Source organism: Aspergillus eucalypticola (genome assembly GCF_003184535.1).
Source record: "Aspergillus eucalypticola CBS 122712 chromosome Unknown BO83scaffold_4, whole genome shotgun sequence".
In the NCBI taxonomy this organism is placed as follows: domain Eukaryota; kingdom Fungi; phylum Ascomycota; class Eurotiomycetes; order Eurotiales; family Aspergillaceae; genus Aspergillus; species Aspergillus eucalypticola.
In genome coordinates, this window is record NW_020290278.1 from 549,784 (window position 1) to 569,040 (window position 19,257).

The window sequence follows — 19,257 nt, forward strand, 5'->3', positions numbered from 1 at the left end:
ACTATCCCGTGTGCTCTCATCATAATCACCACCACCCATTGCTGCCGCTGCAGCTTCGGAGAGAACAACTCAGCTGGCTGATCCACTCGCTTCTCTCCTCTCTCCCCACACCTCCGTGAATTCAATGCCTATAACTTGCTACGCCCCCGGCCGGCGGTGACCATGAAATTACGAGCTACCAGTTGCGATGTTCCGAATCCTCGAGTCGCAGGCGCCGGCCAAACAAACGGCCAGCGACACAATTAATACTCTGACTGGTCGGCTTCAGAGTGCAACTTTACTAGAAGATCGACGGGCAGCTATACAAGGATTGAGAAGCTTTGCAAAGTCCTTTCCTGCCTCCGTTGCTTCGGGCGCACTACGCCCGTTGATCAACAGCCTCAAAGATGATCGTGAAGATGTGGATACGTTGAAGGTGGTCTTGGAGACCTTGTTGATGTTGTTTAACCCGGACGAGAATAGTGTTGGTGGCCTCTTTAGCCGAGTTTGTCGCATTCCCTGCTGATATGCGCTGTCTAGCCCGAAGCTTCAGACGAAATCGCCCTTTGGCTGTCCGATGAATTTACGCAGGTTTGTACATGTTACTGGCCGAGACATGCACTTGCTGACCAGGCAAAAAGCGTCAAGACAATATTACTGCGCTCCTTGACCTCCTGGATACTCGTGACTTTTACTCTCGCTTGTATGCCCTGCAGTTGATGTTCCAGATCTCGAGCGCACGGCCAGAAAGAACACAAGAATGTATCCTGACGGCGCCGTTGGGTATACCGAGGCTGGTCAGTGCTCTGGGAGATGCTAGAGAGCCGGTGCGCAATGGTATGTTGAGCTCACCCCCCTCGCCCCCCTCAGCGCGGAAGCGCGGTGTGCAACTGTTGCTAATTACGACTGTGCATCGAATAGAAGCTTTAATTCTCTTGATCGCTCTCACTCCGGCCTCCGAAGAGTTCCAAAAGCTCGTCGCATTCGAAAACGCGTTTGACCTTATCTTCTCCTTGATAGAAGCTGAAGGTGCTTTGACTCACGGATCGGAAGTGGTTGAAGACTGCCTTTCCTTACTCGCGAACCTTCTGAGGCTCAACATCTCCAACCAGTCATATTTTCGGGAGACGGGCTGTGTCAAAAGGCTAGCAAAGCTCCTCGCGGATGTCAATCAGGATCAGGACTCGGAAGAGCCCACCCCACAATGGGCTCTCGCGCATCGGGATAAGAACCTCTGGGGACTTTTGGTTATCGTCCAGCTGTTTCTAATCAAAGGAGGGGTCAACACTCCTGCCAACCAGACGGCGTTCTGGAACAATGGTGTCATGGAACAAGTCCTGAACACTGCTTTCGGTCAAAGATTTAATGTCAATGTGACATCCAAGGTATGAGACACTGATCGCCTATAAAGTTGGACGCTAATTGTGCTAGGCTCTTGCGACATGCGCCGACTTAATACGTAGCAATAAGCCCTTGCAGGAGCGTTTTGGAGACGTTGAGGTCATTTGGGGCTCGAGTCCTACTCCGAATGCTGTCAATGGGGATGCGACACATCAAGAACTCCAGCGGATCAATGTTATCGAAGCGTTGCTGAAATTGACTCTCGAGCCTGCTCCATTGTCGCTTCTTGATGCACGACTTGCCGCTTGCGAATGTATCAAGGCATTCTTCGCAAACCACACCGGGATCCGTGTCCATGTGCTAGGAAGAGCGATCCAAGGTCATATTAGCGGAGAAGACCAGATACCCAATATCTTGACTGTCCTGCTGCTGCCGCCAGAAGCTCGAGGAAATGCCGACCCCTACCAAACCTGGATGGCTTCTGTCTTGATGTACCAACTGCTGTTCGAGAACGCTGAAGCCAAATCAATCGCCATGGGTGTGACTGAGGGGGATGCTGAACAGGGTGAAGAAGTCGTTACCTGCATCCAGACGATAGTAGGCAACTTGATCACCGGTATTCAAAGAGGCGATGATGAAAGAATCACCCTTGGATATTTGATGCTGCTCTGTGGTTGGCTCTTCGAAGAACCGGATGCTGTGAATGACTTGTTGGGCGAGGGAAGCAGCATACAGACCTTGCTGCAAGAAATCAAGCACCGCGGAGCCACTTATGTACTTGTTCCGGGTCTTTGCACCATTCTACTCGGAATTATATACGAATTTTCCTCAAAGGACTCGCCCATACCGCGGAAGACTCTGCATAAGTTGTTGATCGAGCAGCTAGGACGAGAACAATACATTGACCGGATCACCCGGTTCAGAGAGGACCCTCTGGTACGTGACTTTGAGGTCCTACCACAGACCGTGGGGGCACAATACGACAGTGGCCTTCCGGAAATCTACTTCGACAGGACCTTTGTTGAATTTCTCAAAGACAATTTCAGCCGCTTGCTACGTGCGATTGACCGTGAGCCCGAGATCGAGATCTCAGTGATCACCAATGGTGTTGAAAGAGGAGTTTCTCGCGAACTTGTGGACTCGCTTCGGGCAGAACTAGAAGAAAAGGGCGCTTTGTCACGGAAGCTGGAGTCGGATCTGCTTGCTCTGCAATCCAAGCTCGATCACGAGCAGGCTGAACATCGAAAGACGAGAGACGCCACCATATTAGAGTCTTCTAAACTGCAGCAGATCTGTGATTCATTGAAGCGGAGTCACGAACAAGAACTGAATGTCTTGAAGGAGCAGCAGAAGCACGCTCAAAATGTACTCTTGAAACAGCATGGCGAACAGTTACGAGCTATTGATCGACAGCTGAAGGAAACATCTGCAGACCATGAGAGGAGAAGTCTCCAAGTAAAGAAGCATCATGAAGCCGAGGTGGCTGACCTGCAGAAAAAGATTCGTTCGCTCGAATCTGATCTCAATCGCGGCAAGGAGCAATCCTCTGCTGAGATTGCTGACCTGAAGACTACTATCCAGATCTTGAAGACGGAGGCGGAAAAGATGAAGGGACAGCATGTGGCTCAAGTTCTGGAACTTAACACCACAATTCAAAATCTTCAGTCAGCACTCGACACGATTAAGGGACACCATGAGGCCAAGCTCTCTGAGTTGAACACCACAATCCAGAAGTTGCAGTCAGAGCTGGAGACAGGCAGAGGACAGCATACTACCGAAGTCTCTGGTCTGAACAAGACAATCGAGGAGCTCAAGTCGCAGATGAATGCCAGTCAAGAGAAACATGAGTCTGAGGTCTCCGACCTCAACAAGACGATCCAGAAGTTACAGTCGGAGCTCGATGCCAGCAACGGAAAGAGTGCGGCAGAGGTTTCTGACCTGAAGAAGACAATCGAGACGCTGCAGTCGGAGCTTGACGCCAGCAGTGGCCAGAGCGCGGCAGAGGTTTCTGACCTGAAGAAGACAATCGAGACGCTGCAGTCGGAGCTTGACGCTAGCAGTGGCCAGAGCGCGGCAGAGGTTTCTGATCTGAAGAAGACGATTGAGACGCTGCAGTCGGAGATTGATTCCAGCAACGGACAGAATGCTAGTGAGGTGTCCGATTTGAAGAAGACGATCGAGAGCCTTCAAGCCGAGCTGGAGGCTGGCAAAGGAAAGCAGGCAACTGAAGTAACCAGCTTCCAAGAAACCATCAAGACGCTTAAGTCTGAAATGGACGCCGCTAAAAAGCAGCATGAGACCGAGGTTGCGGAGCTCAAGTCTGCGTCCAAGGCCTTACAATCGGAACTGGACACTGCTAAGGAGAAAGCTACGACAGAACTACAGTCTACACGCGATGAACTGTCCTCTAAGTGCACTGCCTCGGAGAAGCGAGCCGAGAAGGCCGAAAGTGAGGTAAAAAAGGCTGAGGAGGCAGCACGCAAGGCTACCCAAGCGCTTGAAGAGGCCCGGAAACAGCTCGAGAAGGCCAAGGCGGAGGCCAAGGAGAAGGAGGAAGCTCGCAAGGCGGCACAGTCTGAGCTTGAGGATTTGCTGATCGTGTTCGGAGACCTGGAGGCTAAGAGAAATGAGGACAAGGTAAGCCTACTGGCCCTAACCCAATGACTATGCAGATGACTCATACTGTTCCATAGCAACGTTTGAAGGATCTCGGTCAAGAAGTGTCCGAAGCTGAAGATGACGAGGAGGAGGAGGAGGAGGAGGAGGAGGAGGAGGAAGAGGAGGAAGAGGAGGAAGAGAAGGAAGCCTGATGGAAATGCCATTATTGGTGGTCCTTGCATGAGGCGCAGGGCGTAGCAGCCATGAGTTGCGACAGCCCTGGATTGATTCCAATAACGAAGAAAGCATGAGTCAGAGCCATGGGAGGTTAGTCCCAAATTGTACATCAAAGATGGGAATCAGCCTTGTGACTAGCGTAGTAGCCATTGTACAGTGTACCTGAGCCAAACTATTCCATATTTAGAGATGTTTATGAATCCGCATTGAAAGAGGGACAGTCACATCGGCTGATGTCGGCGGTAGGCGAAGCGGGCGCTGATTGGTCAGCGGAGACAAAAAAATGGTGCGCGGGGTGAGTCAAAACGATTCTGCCGCTTGTGCGCAACCTTCAATCGGGCTTTAAATCTACCCCGCGGATCCCTCGCTGGAAGATCGCAAGTCGACAGATTTCCTCCCTGTCACCTCCTCTCCCCTTCCCCGCTCGCCCGTCATGTCCATTGATTTTCCCCGCGAGGAGGAGGCCATCCTCCAGAGGTGGAGGGAGATCAACGCCTTCCGGAGGCAGGTTGAGCTCTCCGAAGGTCGTAAACCATACACCTTCTACGATGGCCCTCCCTTCGCTACCGGTCTGCCTCACTATGGTCACTTGTTGGCCTCGACCATCAAGGATATCATTCCCCGTTATTGGTCCATGAAGGGTCACTATGTCGAGCGTCGCTTTGGCTGGGATACCCATGGTGTGCCCATCGAGTACGAGATCGACAAGAAGCTGGGCATGTCGGGTCTCGAGGCCGTCGAGAAAATTGGTATTGAGAAGTACAACGAGGAGTGCAGAGCCATTGTCATGAGATTTGCTTCGGAATGGCGTCAAACTATCGAGCGACTGGGTCGTTGGATCGACTTTGACAATGACTATAAGGTAGACAGGCCCATCATCTTATACCCCGCGGTCTCTACATATGCTGACCATGCATTATAGACCATGAACGTGAGCTTCATGGAATCAGTGTGGTGGGTCTTCAAGCAACTGTTCGACAAGGACCTTGTCTACAGAGGCTACCGCGTCATGCCTTACTCGACCGCCCTCAACACCCCCCTCAGTAACTTCGAGGCTCAACAAAACTACAAGGATGTGCAAGACCCTGCCGTCGTCGTCACATTCCCCCTCGTCCACGAGCCCGAGACTTCCCTTCTTGCATGGACGACCACGCCGTGGACCCTGCCCTCGAACATTGCCCTCGCGGTCAACCCCACCTTCGAATACATCAAGATCCTCGACGAGGCATCTGGAAAGCACTACATCCTGCTCGAGTCTCTGCTCCGGACGCTGTACAAGGATCCCAAGAAGGCCAAGTTCAAGATCGTCGACCGCTTTAAGGGTGCTACCATGAAGGACTGGAAGTACCAGCCCCTCTTCGATTACTTCTACGAAGAGTTCAAGGAGCACGGTTTCCGGGTCCTTAACGCCGAGTACGTTACTGCTGAGGACGGTACCGGTATCGTCCACCAGGCTCCCGCCTTTGGTGAGGACGATTACAGAGTTGGCATGGAGAACGGCGTCATCAGTGAGAGCCGTCTCCCCCCTAACCCTGTTGATGAAAAGGGTTGCTACACAGCCGAAGTGAAGGACTTCGAGGGCCAACACGTCAAGGCTGCCGACAGGGGCATCATCAAGCACCTGAAGGCTGCTGGACGTCTGGTTGTCGACAGCCAGATTACTCACAGCTACCCCTTCTGCTGGCGTTCCGACACTCCCTTGATCTACCGGGCCGTGCCGGCTTGGTTCGTCAAGATCGGCCCCATCATCCCTCAGATGCTCCAGGGCATTGACGACTCCCACTGGGTACCGAGCTTTGTCAAGGAGAGACGCTTCTCCAGCTGGATCCAGAATGCTCGCGACTGGAACATCTCGAGAAACCGTTTCTGGGGTACTCCTCTGCCCTTGTGGGTGAGCGATGACTTCAAGGAGGTTGTCGCCGTTGGTAGTGCCGAGGAACTCAAGCAGCTTAGTGGTTACGAGGGTGAACTCACCGACCTGCACCGCGACAAGGTCGACAAGATCACCATCCCCAGCAAGCAGGGCAAGGGTGTCCTTCGCCGTGTTAGCGAGGTGTTTGATTGCTGGTTTGAGTCTGGCAGCATGCCTTATGCATCCCAGCACTACCCCTTTGAGAACAAGGAACAGTTCGAGAACAGCTTCCCCGGTGACTTCATCGCAGAGGGTCTTGACCAGACTCGTGGTTGGTTCTACACCCTGACTGTGCTTGGTACCCACCTCTTTGGCAAGCTTCCTTTCAAGAACTGTGTCGTCAACGGAATTGTTCTCGCAGAGGATGGAAAGAAGATGTCCAAGAGACTTAAGAACTACCCTGATCCCTCCCTCGTCATGGAGCGTTACGGTTCTGATGCTCTTCGCCTCTACTTGATCAATTCTCCAGTTGTGCGCGCCGAGCCCCTTCGGTTCAAGGAGTCGGGCGTCAAGGAGATTGTCGCCAAGGTCCTTCTTCCCCTCTGGAACAGCTACAAGTTCTTCGAGGGTCAAGCCGCTCTGTTCAAGAAGACCCAGGGCTTCGATTACACCTTTGATCCTAAGGCGGAGGCTACTAACACCAACGTCATGGACCGCTGGATCCTGGCCAGTTGCCAGAGTCTTCTCAAGTTCGTCAACGAGGAGATGGCCGGATACCGTCTGTACACCGTCGTTCCTCGCCTGCTTGAGTTGATCGACAACACCACCAACTGGTACATTCGTTTCAACCGCAGACGTCTCAAGGGTGAGAACGGTGTCGATGATACCCAGCATGCCCTGAACACCCTCTTTGAGGTCTTGTACACCCTGGTCCGGGGTTTGGCTCCTTTTACTCCTTTCCTTACCGACACCATCTACCTGAAGCTTCTCCCTCACATCCCTGAGGCGCTCCGTAGCGAAGATAGCCGCAGTGTCCACTTCCTTCCCTTCCCCGAGGTTCGGGAAGAGCTTTTCGATGAGGTTGTCGAGAGGCGCGTGGCCCGGATGCAGAAGGTCATTGATATGGCTCGTATCTCCCGTGAACGTCGGAACATTGGTCTGAAGACGCCGCTGAAGACTCTGGTTGTCATCCACCAGGACCAGCAGTACCTGGACGATGTGAAGTCCCTGCAGGGATACATTCTCGAAGAGCTGAACGTTCTTGAGCTTGTCCTGTCCTCGGACGAGGAGAAGTACAACGTCCAGTACAGTGTGACCGCCGACTGGCCTACGTTGGGCAAGAAGCTGAAGAAGGAGGTCCAGAAGGTCAAGAAGGCCTTGCCCTCTCTGACCAGCGAGGACGTGAAGAAGTTCGTCGCCGACAAGAAGATGCTTGTTGACGGCATTGAGCTTGTTGAAGGTGATCTGGTCGTGAAGCGTGGAATGAAGGAGGACAGCGCGTCCGCCAACATGGAGCCCAACACGGATAGCGACTTGCTGACCATCCTGGACGCTAACCTGTACCCCGAGTTGGCCGAGCAAGGGTTGGGCCGTGAGATCATCAACCGTCTGCAGCGTCTTCGTAAGAAGGCGGGTCTTGTCCCCACTGATGATGTGAAGATGGAGTATGCCGTCCTGTCGGATCCCGAGGATGTGGGCATCAACAAGGCGTTTGAGACGCAAGCCAAGGCCATCGAAAAGGTTGTGCGCAGACCGCTCGACCGCTACGAGCTTGTGGACGGCAAGGTGCCCAGCGGAGAGGAGCCGGGAATGATCATTCAAGAAGAGCAAGAAGTACAAAAGGCTACTTTCCTGTTGCGTCTGCTCAAGTTGTAGAGGTTTGATCGATTCGCACAGATAAGATGTTGATAGCTTAGACCATACAATTCCCGCTAGTTACGATGTTTTGACATTTCTTTTTGTTTAATTGATGGATGAATAAAATTACACACGTTCATGATGATACGTTTTTACATATACCTGCAGAGACCTTTCCTATACGGACACCGCCATACATGCTAGTAGAAGCCAAACAGCCCAATGCGCCTAAACCATGTAGTTTCTCCTGCAACCCATCATCCACCCTTAGACTTTCTTCGAGGCCGCCTGTCAAGCGTGAATTAGCCATGTTACAGATGAAGTCATCCTGGAGATGCGGGTTTTCTTCCTACCAGAAAGCAGTCCTTGAGCTTCATGAACTCCTTGGCGCACATGTCCTTTTGCACGGCATTGTAGTCCGCAACGACGCATTTGCCATACGCAGCAGCCTGGAAGCCCGTCTGTCAGCTGGATCGAGCAGATTCGGTGTTTCATATCATATCATACCTCGACCGAGCACTTCGAGGCAGCCTTTGCAAACTTCTCAATGGGTCTTGTCTTTGTTGACGGCATCTTGCTCAGTGTCTTTGCCACACAGAGAGTTAAAGACTTAAGTACTATCTACAGGTGATTGATTGTTCTTCTATCCAAAGCGTGACTGTTGGACCAGCTCCCGTTACATAATCCATCACATGACCCAGCACATTCCCATCGCCGGCGCGACACGAAAAGCAAAAGCAAAGCAAAAACAACTTGGCTTTTTGACTGACAAAAAGTCAATGCCTTGTCGCCCGGCCGTGCCATTGGGTCCCACCGGTCCATTTGGGAACCTCTCTTGCGGTCTAACTTGACTTTAGCTTGACTTTGCGGCCTGGAGCATTGTGGGCCTCTGACAACCCACCTAGCAACACCACCCCCGACCGTGTGTGTGTGTGTGTTCGTGCCTGTTCCGCGATGCTTAATGATTCCCTGTTCCGTCTCCATGAGCCTTATGCGAAAAACGCGCCTTAGTTCGCGGACAGTTCGATGCCTCCCGTTCCCCTTCAGCGAAGACCTTTGTCCCATGAAGACCCGGCGCTCACCGATGAAGGTATGCTCTGTCGCATTTACTAGTCCCCCTCCACACTTCTTCATAGTCTTGTTTACTTTTGCGAAATGCTGATTGCTTATTGTTCTACATAGATGTCGGCCTCCTCTACCAAGTCATTACCCGTGCGGAGAGGGATCCAGAAGTCGAGCGACTCCCGTACCGTGTGCTATTCAAGGCCTACGACGAGGTTATTGCCGAACATGGCGTCGACGCGGATCCAGGCTATGCCTGTATGCGCTTCTTGCTCAAAATGGGAAGCAAACATGTCATAGGAGAGTCGCTCTTCGACAAATTCGAAAACCTACTCGAACGGATGGGCATTGTTATTGAATTCGGCGGCGAGGATGATACCTACGATGAGACGTACCCGGACAGTGTACCCTCCATCGAGAGCAGGCCTAGGCGAAGGATACGCGACACCCGGGAGGACTCAACGCAGCCACAGCCACAAAAACAACCACAGACACCTCTGCGAAGGCGGGCGTCCTTTAATTCCATGTACGATGTTGGCGACGATCCCACTCAAAGAAGCTTCATCAACCGCCCAAGCTCACGGTCGTCCATGTCGCGAATACAAGTTGGGAAGCCTGAGTATCCGTTCACGAAGCCGTCGCCGTCCCCGAAGCATGCGCGGGTCTCTCCAGAAGCGGAGTCCCCCGACAGGACTCAATTGATGGCTCAATTTATCGAAGTGGGTCGCCGGCTCATGAGTCGGATGGACTTTCTGGCTGCGCAATCCTCGTCTGCTCCGCCGCCGCCGGCTAACGAGAAGCCTCTTCCCAATGGACTATATGCCCGGTCTGCCGTCGACCGCGATCGCTCAGAGAGAATAGCGGAAGCCTCACGAGCCCGGCGCTCGAAAACATCCTCAAATGGCTCCGATGAAGAGGGAGAGCAATCATCTTCAGTGTCCTCCAATAACGATAGCATTAGTCCCCTCGAACGGCCAGAGATGCCACCGGAAATGCTATATAGGCCATCGCTTTCGGATCTGCTGCGGGATGCATCGACTTTCAACATGTACCGCCAACGGGCCATCAACCGTCGACTTCTCACGCAGTGGGTTAAGAGGGCGATACAGGCCAGACAGAGTCACCATAATATGGAGATGGTCGCCGTAAATCGAGATCGAAACACCTTGCTTCGACAGGCGTTTCAAACGTGGCATACCATCATCCGCGACAGACGGCAGGAAGAGCGAACGGAAAGATTCTTCAAGCATCTGGAAGAGCGCGCGGGACGGGCTCGGGATCTCTTTCTCCTCACCAAGGCGTTCTCCCATTGGGCGCAACTGACTGCAGAGGAACTTGCTCGGACATCTGCAGCTCGGCGACATATCCTTAGCGTCAAGTACTTCCATGCATGGCGTGAGATCACCGCAGTCAATGAGATGAAAGCCCAGCGCTTTGCTCTGCGAAAACCTTTTGCTGCCTGGCTAAAAAGGACGAGAGAGGTCAAACAGGCGGAAGAGAAGGCGGTTGTTATCAGTAGGGAGAAGTCGAAACACACATTCTATTGGCAGTGGTTCTGGAGCTTCTGCGAACAGCGTGCCCCTCAGTGGTACGGCTATTGCCTCAAAAGACGCTCTCTGTTGTACTGGTTGCGCAAGTTTCGAACCAACAGGGAGTGCATTCATGAGATTGATGTCCGCAATAAGCAATATGCTGTGGGATCGGTAATGCAACTATGGCATGAAAAGACTCAAGGTGTCATTGCGAGGGAGCAACAAGTAGCATTGACGGAGCGCCGCAAGGTTCTGGAGGAGAAGCTGATAGAATGGAGGGCTCAAGCTCATTTAGCCCCGGTTGCTAACCATGTTACAAAAATGGTGGACACACATATCCTTCAAGCGGCGTACTCACAGTGGGTGCATCGCGCTCAAATGCTGAAGCAGGCACGGGAGATGGATCGGCAACGGATAATACGCAATGCGTGGACAACGTGGAATGACCAGCTTCGCTGTCAGGCTCTCTATGCCCGAATTGAGGAACGTATCAAGCTTGAAGCGATGTACAAATGGATTTTGGCAGAGAGATACCGTCTCATGCAGCGCATTAGGGAGCAGCGCATCAAGCGGGAAGTCTTCTCGGTCTTTGTGACTAACGTTCGGAGGACTTATGCCGAATTGCTTGACCGTGCGGAGGTATTTGAGGAGCAACGAAACGAAGACTTGCTCCGATCCAAGCTCGAACGCTGGCGGGATCAGCTATCGTTGCAACGCAAGAGGGAGATGGTTGCCTCTGAGTTCTACGCTCCACGCTTAGCGCAGGAATCGCTTGTGGCCTGGCGTTCGAAGTATCAGCATGTGGTCAAGATAGAGGGATGGGCTAATACCGCCAGATACTACTTCCTGGCTACCAAGTTCACCAAGAAATGGCGCGTCGCGACAGTTGAATCTGCCAAGAAGCGTCGCCAACAAGCGTATATCCAGACCCGGAGGAAGATCAAGATCAATCTGGCATCGAAAGCTCTATCTCATTGGCACTCCAGGTCCTTACATATGGCAGGTCTGGAGCAGCAAGCCCTGCAATTCTCACGGCAACGCTGCTTGGCAATGGCGTCCGAGCTTGTACCTCGATGGCAACACAAAACCTTCAATCGCCTCCAAGACTGCGATGCGGCCGATGATCACTATGCGCGCCAAATTGTTGGCGAACAATTGACGCGTTGGGTCGAGGCCTTGCTTGTGTATCAGCGCCAGGAGCAACAAGCAAATAACATGAATCGGGAGCATGTACTCGGCCAGGCCAATATCCAATTGCGGAAGCTTAGCTTCCGTGTCTTCCAGGTCAAGAGCTTCTCCGAGACCTCCGAGGCGATGAAGGAACGAAACCTAAGGAAGCACTGTCGAAGCATGTTCCGTAGCTGGCTGGAGAAAGCACGCGTGAAGTCCGAGTCGCGGGATTTACCAGGGCCTCTGATAAGTCCGACGAGAAACTATGATGGAGCGACCTTCGAAGCCGAGCCGAACCGACGCATTTTCGATCCTTGGTATCAAACCACGACCCCCTTTAAGACCAACGACCTAGCTGTGGCCGCGAACAGCCAAATCCAAATGGCCTCGACCACGCCGCTGGCGACACCCAACTTCCTCACATCGCCGTCCAAAAGAGCCGCCAGAGCACGGGCCATGGCGCATGTTTCTACTACTCCGGCTACGCCCTCTTACACTCCATTTGCCAGTCGACTTTTGCGCGTCGGTACTGTACTCCCTCGAACCGACTCGACTAGACGCCGTACTGGACGAGCGAGCGCACTGGGCACTAGCGTCCGGTTCGTGGATGAAGAACCGGGGTCTCCTTCCGATGGCAGAAGATCATCCGGTCGACGGACGTGAAACCCTTCCGGGTTATACTTGTATAGGACTTTATGTACATTTTTCTTCTGGTTCCCTTTGTCTATTTTGGGGTTTTGGATGGTGCAGCTTTTTGGGGCGAAGGTTATGATAGATACCCTTTTTGCATGGCAGGTTCTGTGGATTAGCTATTGTCGGCTTGGATAATTGAACAATATACACCTCATGTTGGTGAAACACCTGAAAGCACAGCTCAAGTAACACAATCAATCGGATAATGATCTTCAAACTCATCTTCACCCCTATCACACCGACTCAACTTACCTCTCACCAGCTCATCCATCTCCCGCCGCTGCTCACTTAACAGCCGTACACGATCCTGCAAAGACCACAAGTCCCCATAAAACCACCGATCAACAAACTCCCAATAGATCCCATCAAACATATAGAACCATACCTCGCGGCAAGACACAAACAATATAGCCCATTGTCCAAGGACTCGCCCATCCTCAAAGCCGTTCGTTGTGACTCCAAAAGAAGCCCCTGCCCCATTCACTCGTCTTCACACTCACGCAATACTTCCAAAAACACATGGAATCGGGGAATATACCGATCCAGGAATTGATGCAAATCCCCCTCTCAGTCCTCCGGACTCTGGAGTAACAGCCACCAGGGCGCTACGTATGTGAGCTCTGCTGGGGCAGCGTAGGTGAATTCCCAGTAGAGGTATTGAGATCAATGAGTACGTTTGAGGGACGGAAGTCGTCGCAGTAGAGACGGAAGGGGCCTTGGGGGTTTAGTAAGGTGGAGGTTCTTCGTTAGGTTTTGGAATAGGTAGCGAGCGATGAGTTTTCGTTGGAAGTCTCCTTCGCTGGTGATGGAGGGTTTTTGTTGTTGTAGACGAAGGTGGAGGAGATGCTGTGTGGCTAGGGAGTGGAGGTAATCTGTGGATGAGGTGAAGGTGTGAGAGGGAGGTGGGAATGCTTCTAGTGGTAGGTTTGCAGAGGTCATTAGGTCGTTCATGTTGAAGATGAGAGGTCGTTTAGTGATGCTGAAGCAATCATGCTCTGTTTCTTCGAGTGCACCGATGGAGTCGAATTCTACTCTGGAGAGCTCGAGGACTAGGATGACCATTTCGCGGTATGCGTGCTTCAAGCTGTGATTACTAATTCGGGGGTTTAGGAGTGGCCTTCCTGCAGAAGAATGGTCCTTGAGGAGCTTCGATAGTGGTACACCCTCGATTAATGACATGATTATGTAGGGACCTGCCCAGCAGATCCCCGAGGCGCATACTTCCGGAACGGGGATTGATGTGGTCTTGTCGGATGTAGTTCATTGTTGCGACTTCACTTTGAACTTTTCTCGGCGAAGGATGGCTCTCCCTAGAGCGGCGAATCGGATGATGACATTTGGTTCTTCGTTATTGTTGTTTTTTGTATCTTACTCTATAGCAGATGTTAAATGCTCCGCTTTTCCAAAGGCATGCGGAGATGGGTTTGCCGCTGGCTGGTCGGTGTTTGTGGGCAAGTTGCATTGATAGAAGCTCTGGCTGTGGACTGGACCAGAGACGGAGCCAGGTCGTGGCTTTTCGTTCTTGTTTCTTTTCTGCGATATGGTCGAATTCCATTGTTGGATGGTGGTTGGGGTTAGGGTTGTAGGGGGTGAGGTTTGAGGCAGTTGCAGAGTAGCCAGACGGCTACTTCAGTTTCAAGTTGTGGCTACAAGGCAGACTTTATGAGCGAAAGCTGAAAGCAAAACTGTTAAGATAAGGCATAAATGAGGGAGTTCTGCATGACAGGAATTATGCCCAGCAAGAGGCGGATCTCTACATCCTATTCAGTCCCTTTTGGTGATAATATATCCTCACTCCACTCTACTATTATCAGAGCACAGCCCTGCAACTGATAAGTGAGGGTACTCTGCAGTTGTAGCTTTATCAACAACTAATCACAGTCACATTTGATTACTAGTTGGTCATAAAGATCCCTGCTTACTTTGCAGCAGTCTGGATCCCCGCAAGCCTAATTAGCGAGGTTAATCTAAATAGGTATGATCCCCGGGGATAACATGTCCTTGAAAGAACTGATTAAACTAGATGGGGATATTGCTTAGGAGCTACAATGTGGCAAAGCGCCATATCATTGTATATCTTTTTAAAACCAGAAGTCACTCAAAGTAAAGGAAGACCGGAGGCTATCCGAACAAGCAGTTGGGGTTGATGACGATGAATGAATGAGTCTGGGCGGTGTGGATCACGGGGCCGACGATCGGGGATGCTCTTCTTGCATCTTCGAGGTGAGCTGTCCCCTCCACCCGCATACAGCTCTATACTTGCATCTTTCTTGCAAACCCCGTCACATTGCGCAGTTTTCAACTAAGTTTTTGCTCCTATAACTGCGCACTGGCAATGGTGTAGCGCCATTGTCAGCGCATCCCCGCGCATCCAACGCATTCTACCTCTCCACAACCACCCGCCTCCATGCGAGCGGTACTGCCGGGGAGGCCCCCAACGAAGCTCCAGGCTTACAGCACCGCGCTGTGGGATGGTCTTCGTGTTGTGGTAAGCTCTCTGCATGAACCTCTTCAGCTTCCCCGGTGTTCTATAAGTGGTCATGTGGCTGATTCGGCGCTTTCTGCGCACTCTCTCCACAGGCGTACATATCCGGCCATGCACTAGTGATCCTCGGCGGTCCGCACAAGCTCCTACAAACCATCTATGTCGACGATACCGACGCCCTGGAGGCTGTCACCATAGATGAGCTCTCCGGAAAGATCGCCGTATGCGGTGGACCCGATGTGTTCATCTACCAACCGTATGGCATCCAGCATGAAACCTTGAAGGTCCGTGGTCAATGAGATGGAAAGATACAAGCTATACGAGACGTGCATGCTGATGGATCTATGGGGTAGTGGTCTCTAGCCCAAACCTTTCGCAGCGAAGACGACAATGAGACTATTCGTACCCTGTCATGGGGCTCCTCCGAGGAGCTGCTTCTCGGCAACTCTCACCTCACTCTCTGGTTCTTGAACGATACCCCGCGCCAAGTTTGGAAGCAGAAGCTGGCTTCTCCCGTTAAATTCGCGCGCTTCTCCCCCGATGCAACTCTCCTTGTCACCACTGGGCATTATGACCGCATGGCCAAAGTATGGCGCCGACTCGCATTCGGGACGGACATTCGTTTCGAAGTGTCATATCTTCCCCACCCTACAGTCATTACCGGGATACATTGGCGAAGACCGTACCATCGAGAGCAGTCTATGGACAATGTATTCTATACCGTATGCGCCGACAATAAGATTCGGGTATGGGCAACCGTGGATCATCATGCGCCGACCGCCTTGCAACTATGGGCGCAAATTGATATGGCCGCTTCTGTCCAGCCAAGGCATGCGACCGACAAGAGCGATCCGACCCGTCGATATGGCTTCATTGTGGACAGTCGGGACTTTTGCATGGCTACTGAGCGAGCTGTGCAGAGAAGTACAGGAAACAAGGATAATCACACTCTGGAACATATCATCGAAGTCGCGAATAAGAGCCCCGAAGTCTGTGTCGTGATTGATGGACAAGGGCACATGTCGGCCTGGGCCCTGGAAGATGTTGGGTCCAAGGTCAAATCTGAAATGCACATGTTCAATATTCTACATGTGGAAGGCCTGGACTTCGCGTTCATGCCCGGTGTCTCTCCGGAAGAAGACTATGCGCAGCTGCATGCATTCCAGGGTGCAGAACCAGGCGACTCCATCAGTATTCTAGTGCATCACTTTGACGGCCGGATTGAGTGGTTCGATTCCCCGGTAGATGTGCTTTTTGATCCTGCTCCGCGCAAAAACCGGGTGTCTATGAAGGCGTCATGGACCGGCCACAATGGCCCCATAAAGAAAATCGTTCGTAATGCCATTGGCCACACGCTTGCCTCGCGTACGGATGATAACAAGGCGTTGATCTGGAGGCAAAAGCAGCGAGAGAGTGGTACGGCGCTTCTTCGACAGAGCGAGCTATTCTCTGACGAACATATACATCGCAGTTGCGTGCTAGAAGACGGCGACTTTCTGGTCAACCTCCATCACAACGGAATCTCCTTCTGGGATATCCGTCCATTTCATGCCAAGAAGCTGGCGGCCACAACGTTTGAATTATCAAGCAAGCCACTGTGTGTCTTGCCTATCCCTACAGCCGAGCAGAATGGGGTTGTCTACGTAGCAACTATTGGCGCGAGCATGGACGGAATTGCTTGGGAGTTTCAACTGCCGACCTCTAAGCAGACCAACGGAACAGCGGATGGGACTCAATGTCAGCTGCGGAAGTTCTGTACATTCCATTTGGGGTTGGATGAGGACATGGCTTACATCTTGCCTGTCGACCCAGCCGGCCGCAAAGCCGAGATGCCCGGCTTCTTTGACCTCTTCTCGCCGGATATAGCACTTTCATACACCAAGACTGGCATTGTCCGCACCTGGACGGCCAAGATTGACAAAGAGAAGAGCCGCGTCGAATGGCTCTTGACTTCGACCGTAGAGACAGGTATCAAGAACCTGTCGCTTGCGAGCGGGAGCTCCATTAAGAAAGCAGCACTTGTGGATGAAGACCGCACGCATCTGACGATATGGGATATGAATGATGCACAGCTGGAGTATGAAGAACATTTCTCACAAGGCGACATCATCCGTGACTTAGATTGGACGTCAACGCCAGACATGCAGTCTATCCTAGCGGTTGGGTTCCCTCATAAAGTCATTCTTTTATCCCAGCTCCGATATGACTACCTTGACTCGCGCCCGTCGTGGACACAGATCCGCGAAATCTGGATCCGCGACCTTACTCCTCATCCTATCGGGGATTCCTGCTGGCTCAGCAATGGCTGCCTCGCCATTGGAGCTGGAAATCAACTCTTCGTGTATGGGAACGAAATTGAAAGTTCCGATCATCTGGTATCTCAGTTACGTATACCAGCTCGCGGATCTTCTACTGTCGATCTCTTCGAGGTTGTGAGCCGGCTGAATGGACCGCTGCCCGTTTTTCACCCGCAATTCCTGGCGCAGTGCATTCTGAGCGGCAAAAACAACCTGGTACATGCGGTCTTGCTAAAACTTCATCGCATACTCAAGTTCTACACGGAAGGTGATGACATTGACGGCTTCCTGGACATGCCCTTGGAAAGCTTTTACATTGAACATGATGTAAGCACCTATATGATAGCCACACAATTCCGCCGCTAACCTGTTAGACCCCCCAACGAGCCACCTCCAAAGGCATAGATTCCTCATATGCCGATCTCAACATGGATGAAGAGTCGATCGTAGTGGATGAGGATACGGCCCTGGTGCTCAACGAGAACCTGGCGCGATTTACTCTGCCCCAGCTTTCCAGCCAAGAGCAATTCCGCTTGGTGGACACGATTGAGTGTGTTGCAACTGTGGAGAAGCATCGCCGCTCAATGGATGACAATGCTGCGCGATATCTCCTCTTCTTCCGTCAGCATATGCTACGCAGGTCCCAAGGAGTGGCAAACAAAGACACGGTATCCTGGCGAGAAATTGTCTGGGCATTCCATAGCGGCAGTCAGGACATCTTAGTAGACCTTGCATCAAGACAATTTGGTGGAAAGATGACGTGGAAGGCGGCCAGAGAGTGTGGGATGTTCATGTGGCTGTCGAATCCTACTGCTGTGGTAAGATTCACCTCTGGGCAGTGATCGAATTGTGCTAACAGTGTCAGCGGGCGCAATTGGAAGTCGTTGCTCGGAACGAGTATACTAAATCGGAAGAGAAGAACCCCATCGACTGTTCGTTGTACTATATCGCCCTGAGGAAGAAAAACGTCCTGCAGGGTCTCTGGCGGATGGCGCATTGGCATCGTGAACAAGGTGCAACACAACGACTGCTTGCCAATAACTTTCAGGAAGAGCGGTGGAAAACGTCGGCATTGAAGAACGCATATGCTCTGCTTGGAAAGCGAAGATTTGGTGCGTATTATGGAACTGAATCTGGAACCCAACTAACGCGGTATAGAATATGCTGCCACCTTCTTCCTTCTTGCGGACCATTTGCGCGACGCCGCTTTTGTGTGTCTCAACCAGGTCGGCGATCTCCAGCTTGCTATCGCCATCACGCGTGCCTATGAGGGAGATGACGGTCCAGTGTTGAAAGAGATCCTGGAAGAAAGAGTGCTGCCTGAGGCTGCCACTGATGGAAACCGGTGGATGGCATCGTGGGCTTTCTGGATGCTGGGTCGTCGTGGAATGGCAGTCCGATCGCTGATTGTGAGTATCTCCGTGACTGTAAAAGGAAGGATACTAATGTTATTTCTAGTCCCCGGTAGAGTCACTTATCCCCGAGACGCCAGCGTCTCCAGGCAGCCCAGGGATGATACCCTTGCAAGCCAAGTCGTATCTTTCCAACGACCCTGCATTGGTTGTCCTGTACAAGCAACTCCGTGAGAAGACACTACAGACACTGAAAGGAGCATCTAAAGTATCCGCGCAGTCCGAGTGGAGTTTCGTCATCCGCAATGCTCGTCTGTACGACCGCATGGGATGCGATCTCCTGGCTCTAGATCTAGTACGCCACTGGGAGTTCCTGGGAGGACCTCCTTCACCACAACCAGCCAAGGAGGGGCCACTCGATTTGCATGATGGGGTAGACTATCGCAAGATGCTGCGCCGACGTAGCAGTCTGGTCGTTGCGGACCTGCCGATCCGCGAGAGCTTGCAACAGAGTATCCAAGCTGCGGCAGCACCGAAACCGAAACCGAAGCCACCTCCAACGACATTCCAAGAGCCAGATGCCAACTCGTTGCTTGACAGCTTTGGTTTCTAGTCTGGCTGTAGCTAGTTTTTGAACGATTTATTGTATCATTATTGCGTACCAAGTGTTCGGTGTGCATACATTGACTGCTACTTGATATTTCCTGGCATCTCGTCAAGGTTTTAGCATGTATATCGTTCAATTCATTCTGTAATTGCTAATAACAATCAACCAAGCATGAGAGACATTTTTATTCATAAG

The 19,257-nt window shown here is 52.0% G+C and overlaps 6 protein-coding genes across 6 annotated transcripts; 4 read left to right on the forward strand and 2 right to left on the reverse strand.

Annotated features, from left to right (window-relative positions):
- The first annotated feature begins 601 nt into the window (after nucleotides 1-601).
- BO83DRAFT_170698 (putative intracellular protein transport protein (UsoA)) lies at nucleotides 602-1,436 on the forward strand. The gene has a single exon (XM_025526385.1). The coding sequence runs from the start codon at nucleotides 699-701 to the stop codon at nucleotides 1,368-1,370; it is 672 nt and encodes a 223-aa protein (XP_025391564.1). The 5' UTR covers nucleotides 602-698; the 3' UTR covers nucleotides 1,371-1,436.
- A 3,081-nt stretch (nucleotides 1,437-4,517) lies between these two features.
- Nucleotides 4,518-8,007, forward strand: BO83DRAFT_331226 (isoleucine--tRNA ligase ILS1). The gene is made up of 2 exons (XM_025528263.1): nucleotides 4,518-5,017; nucleotides 5,078-8,007. Exons 1-2 carry the CDS (start codon nucleotides 4,589-4,591, stop codon nucleotides 7,880-7,882), a joined length of 3,234 nt encoding a protein of 1,077 aa, XP_025391565.1. The 5' UTR covers nucleotides 4,518-4,588; the 3' UTR covers nucleotides 7,883-8,007.
- On the reverse strand, nucleotides 7,978-8,486 carry BO83DRAFT_375347 (uncharacterized protein). The gene is made up of 3 exons (XM_025530433.1): nucleotides 8,372-8,486; nucleotides 8,218-8,313; nucleotides 7,978-8,152 (listed from the first exon to the last, which is right to left on the reverse strand). Exons 1-3 carry the CDS (start codon nucleotides 8,435-8,437, stop codon nucleotides 8,132-8,134), a joined length of 183 nt encoding a protein of 60 aa, XP_025391566.1. The 5' UTR covers nucleotides 8,438-8,486; the 3' UTR covers nucleotides 7,978-8,131.
- A 68-nt stretch (nucleotides 8,487-8,554) lies between these two features.
- Nucleotides 8,555-12,423, forward strand: BO83DRAFT_331229 (Sfi1 family protein). The gene is made up of 2 exons (XM_025528264.1): nucleotides 8,555-8,954; nucleotides 9,047-12,423. Exons 1-2 carry the CDS (start codon nucleotides 8,891-8,893, stop codon nucleotides 12,289-12,291), a joined length of 3,309 nt encoding a protein of 1,102 aa, XP_025391567.1. The 5' UTR covers nucleotides 8,555-8,890; the 3' UTR covers nucleotides 12,292-12,423.
- A 79-nt stretch (nucleotides 12,424-12,502) lies between these two features.
- BO83DRAFT_396012 (uncharacterized protein) lies at nucleotides 12,503-13,876 on the reverse strand (the record flags this gene model as incomplete). The annotated part of the gene is made up of 4 exons (XM_025533110.1): nucleotides 12,503-12,747; nucleotides 12,822-12,887; nucleotides 12,996-13,566; nucleotides 13,694-13,876. 4 exons carry the CDS (start codon nucleotides 13,874-13,876, stop codon nucleotides 12,503-12,505), a joined length of 1,065 nt encoding a protein of 354 aa, XP_025391568.1.
- A 705-nt stretch (nucleotides 13,877-14,581) lies between these two features.
- On the forward strand, nucleotides 14,582-19,240 carry BO83DRAFT_331231 (WD repeat protein). Its single transcript, XM_025528265.1, has 7 exons — nucleotides 14,582-14,809; nucleotides 14,902-15,090; nucleotides 15,160-17,430; nucleotides 17,478-17,921; nucleotides 17,969-18,215; nucleotides 18,262-18,512; nucleotides 18,562-19,240. The coding sequence occupies exons 1-7, from the start codon at nucleotides 14,729-14,731 to the stop codon at nucleotides 19,066-19,068; spliced, it is 3,990 nt and encodes a 1,329-aa protein (XP_025391569.1). The 5' UTR covers nucleotides 14,582-14,728; the 3' UTR covers nucleotides 19,069-19,240.
- The last annotated feature ends 17 nt before the right edge of the window (nucleotides 19,241-19,257 follow it).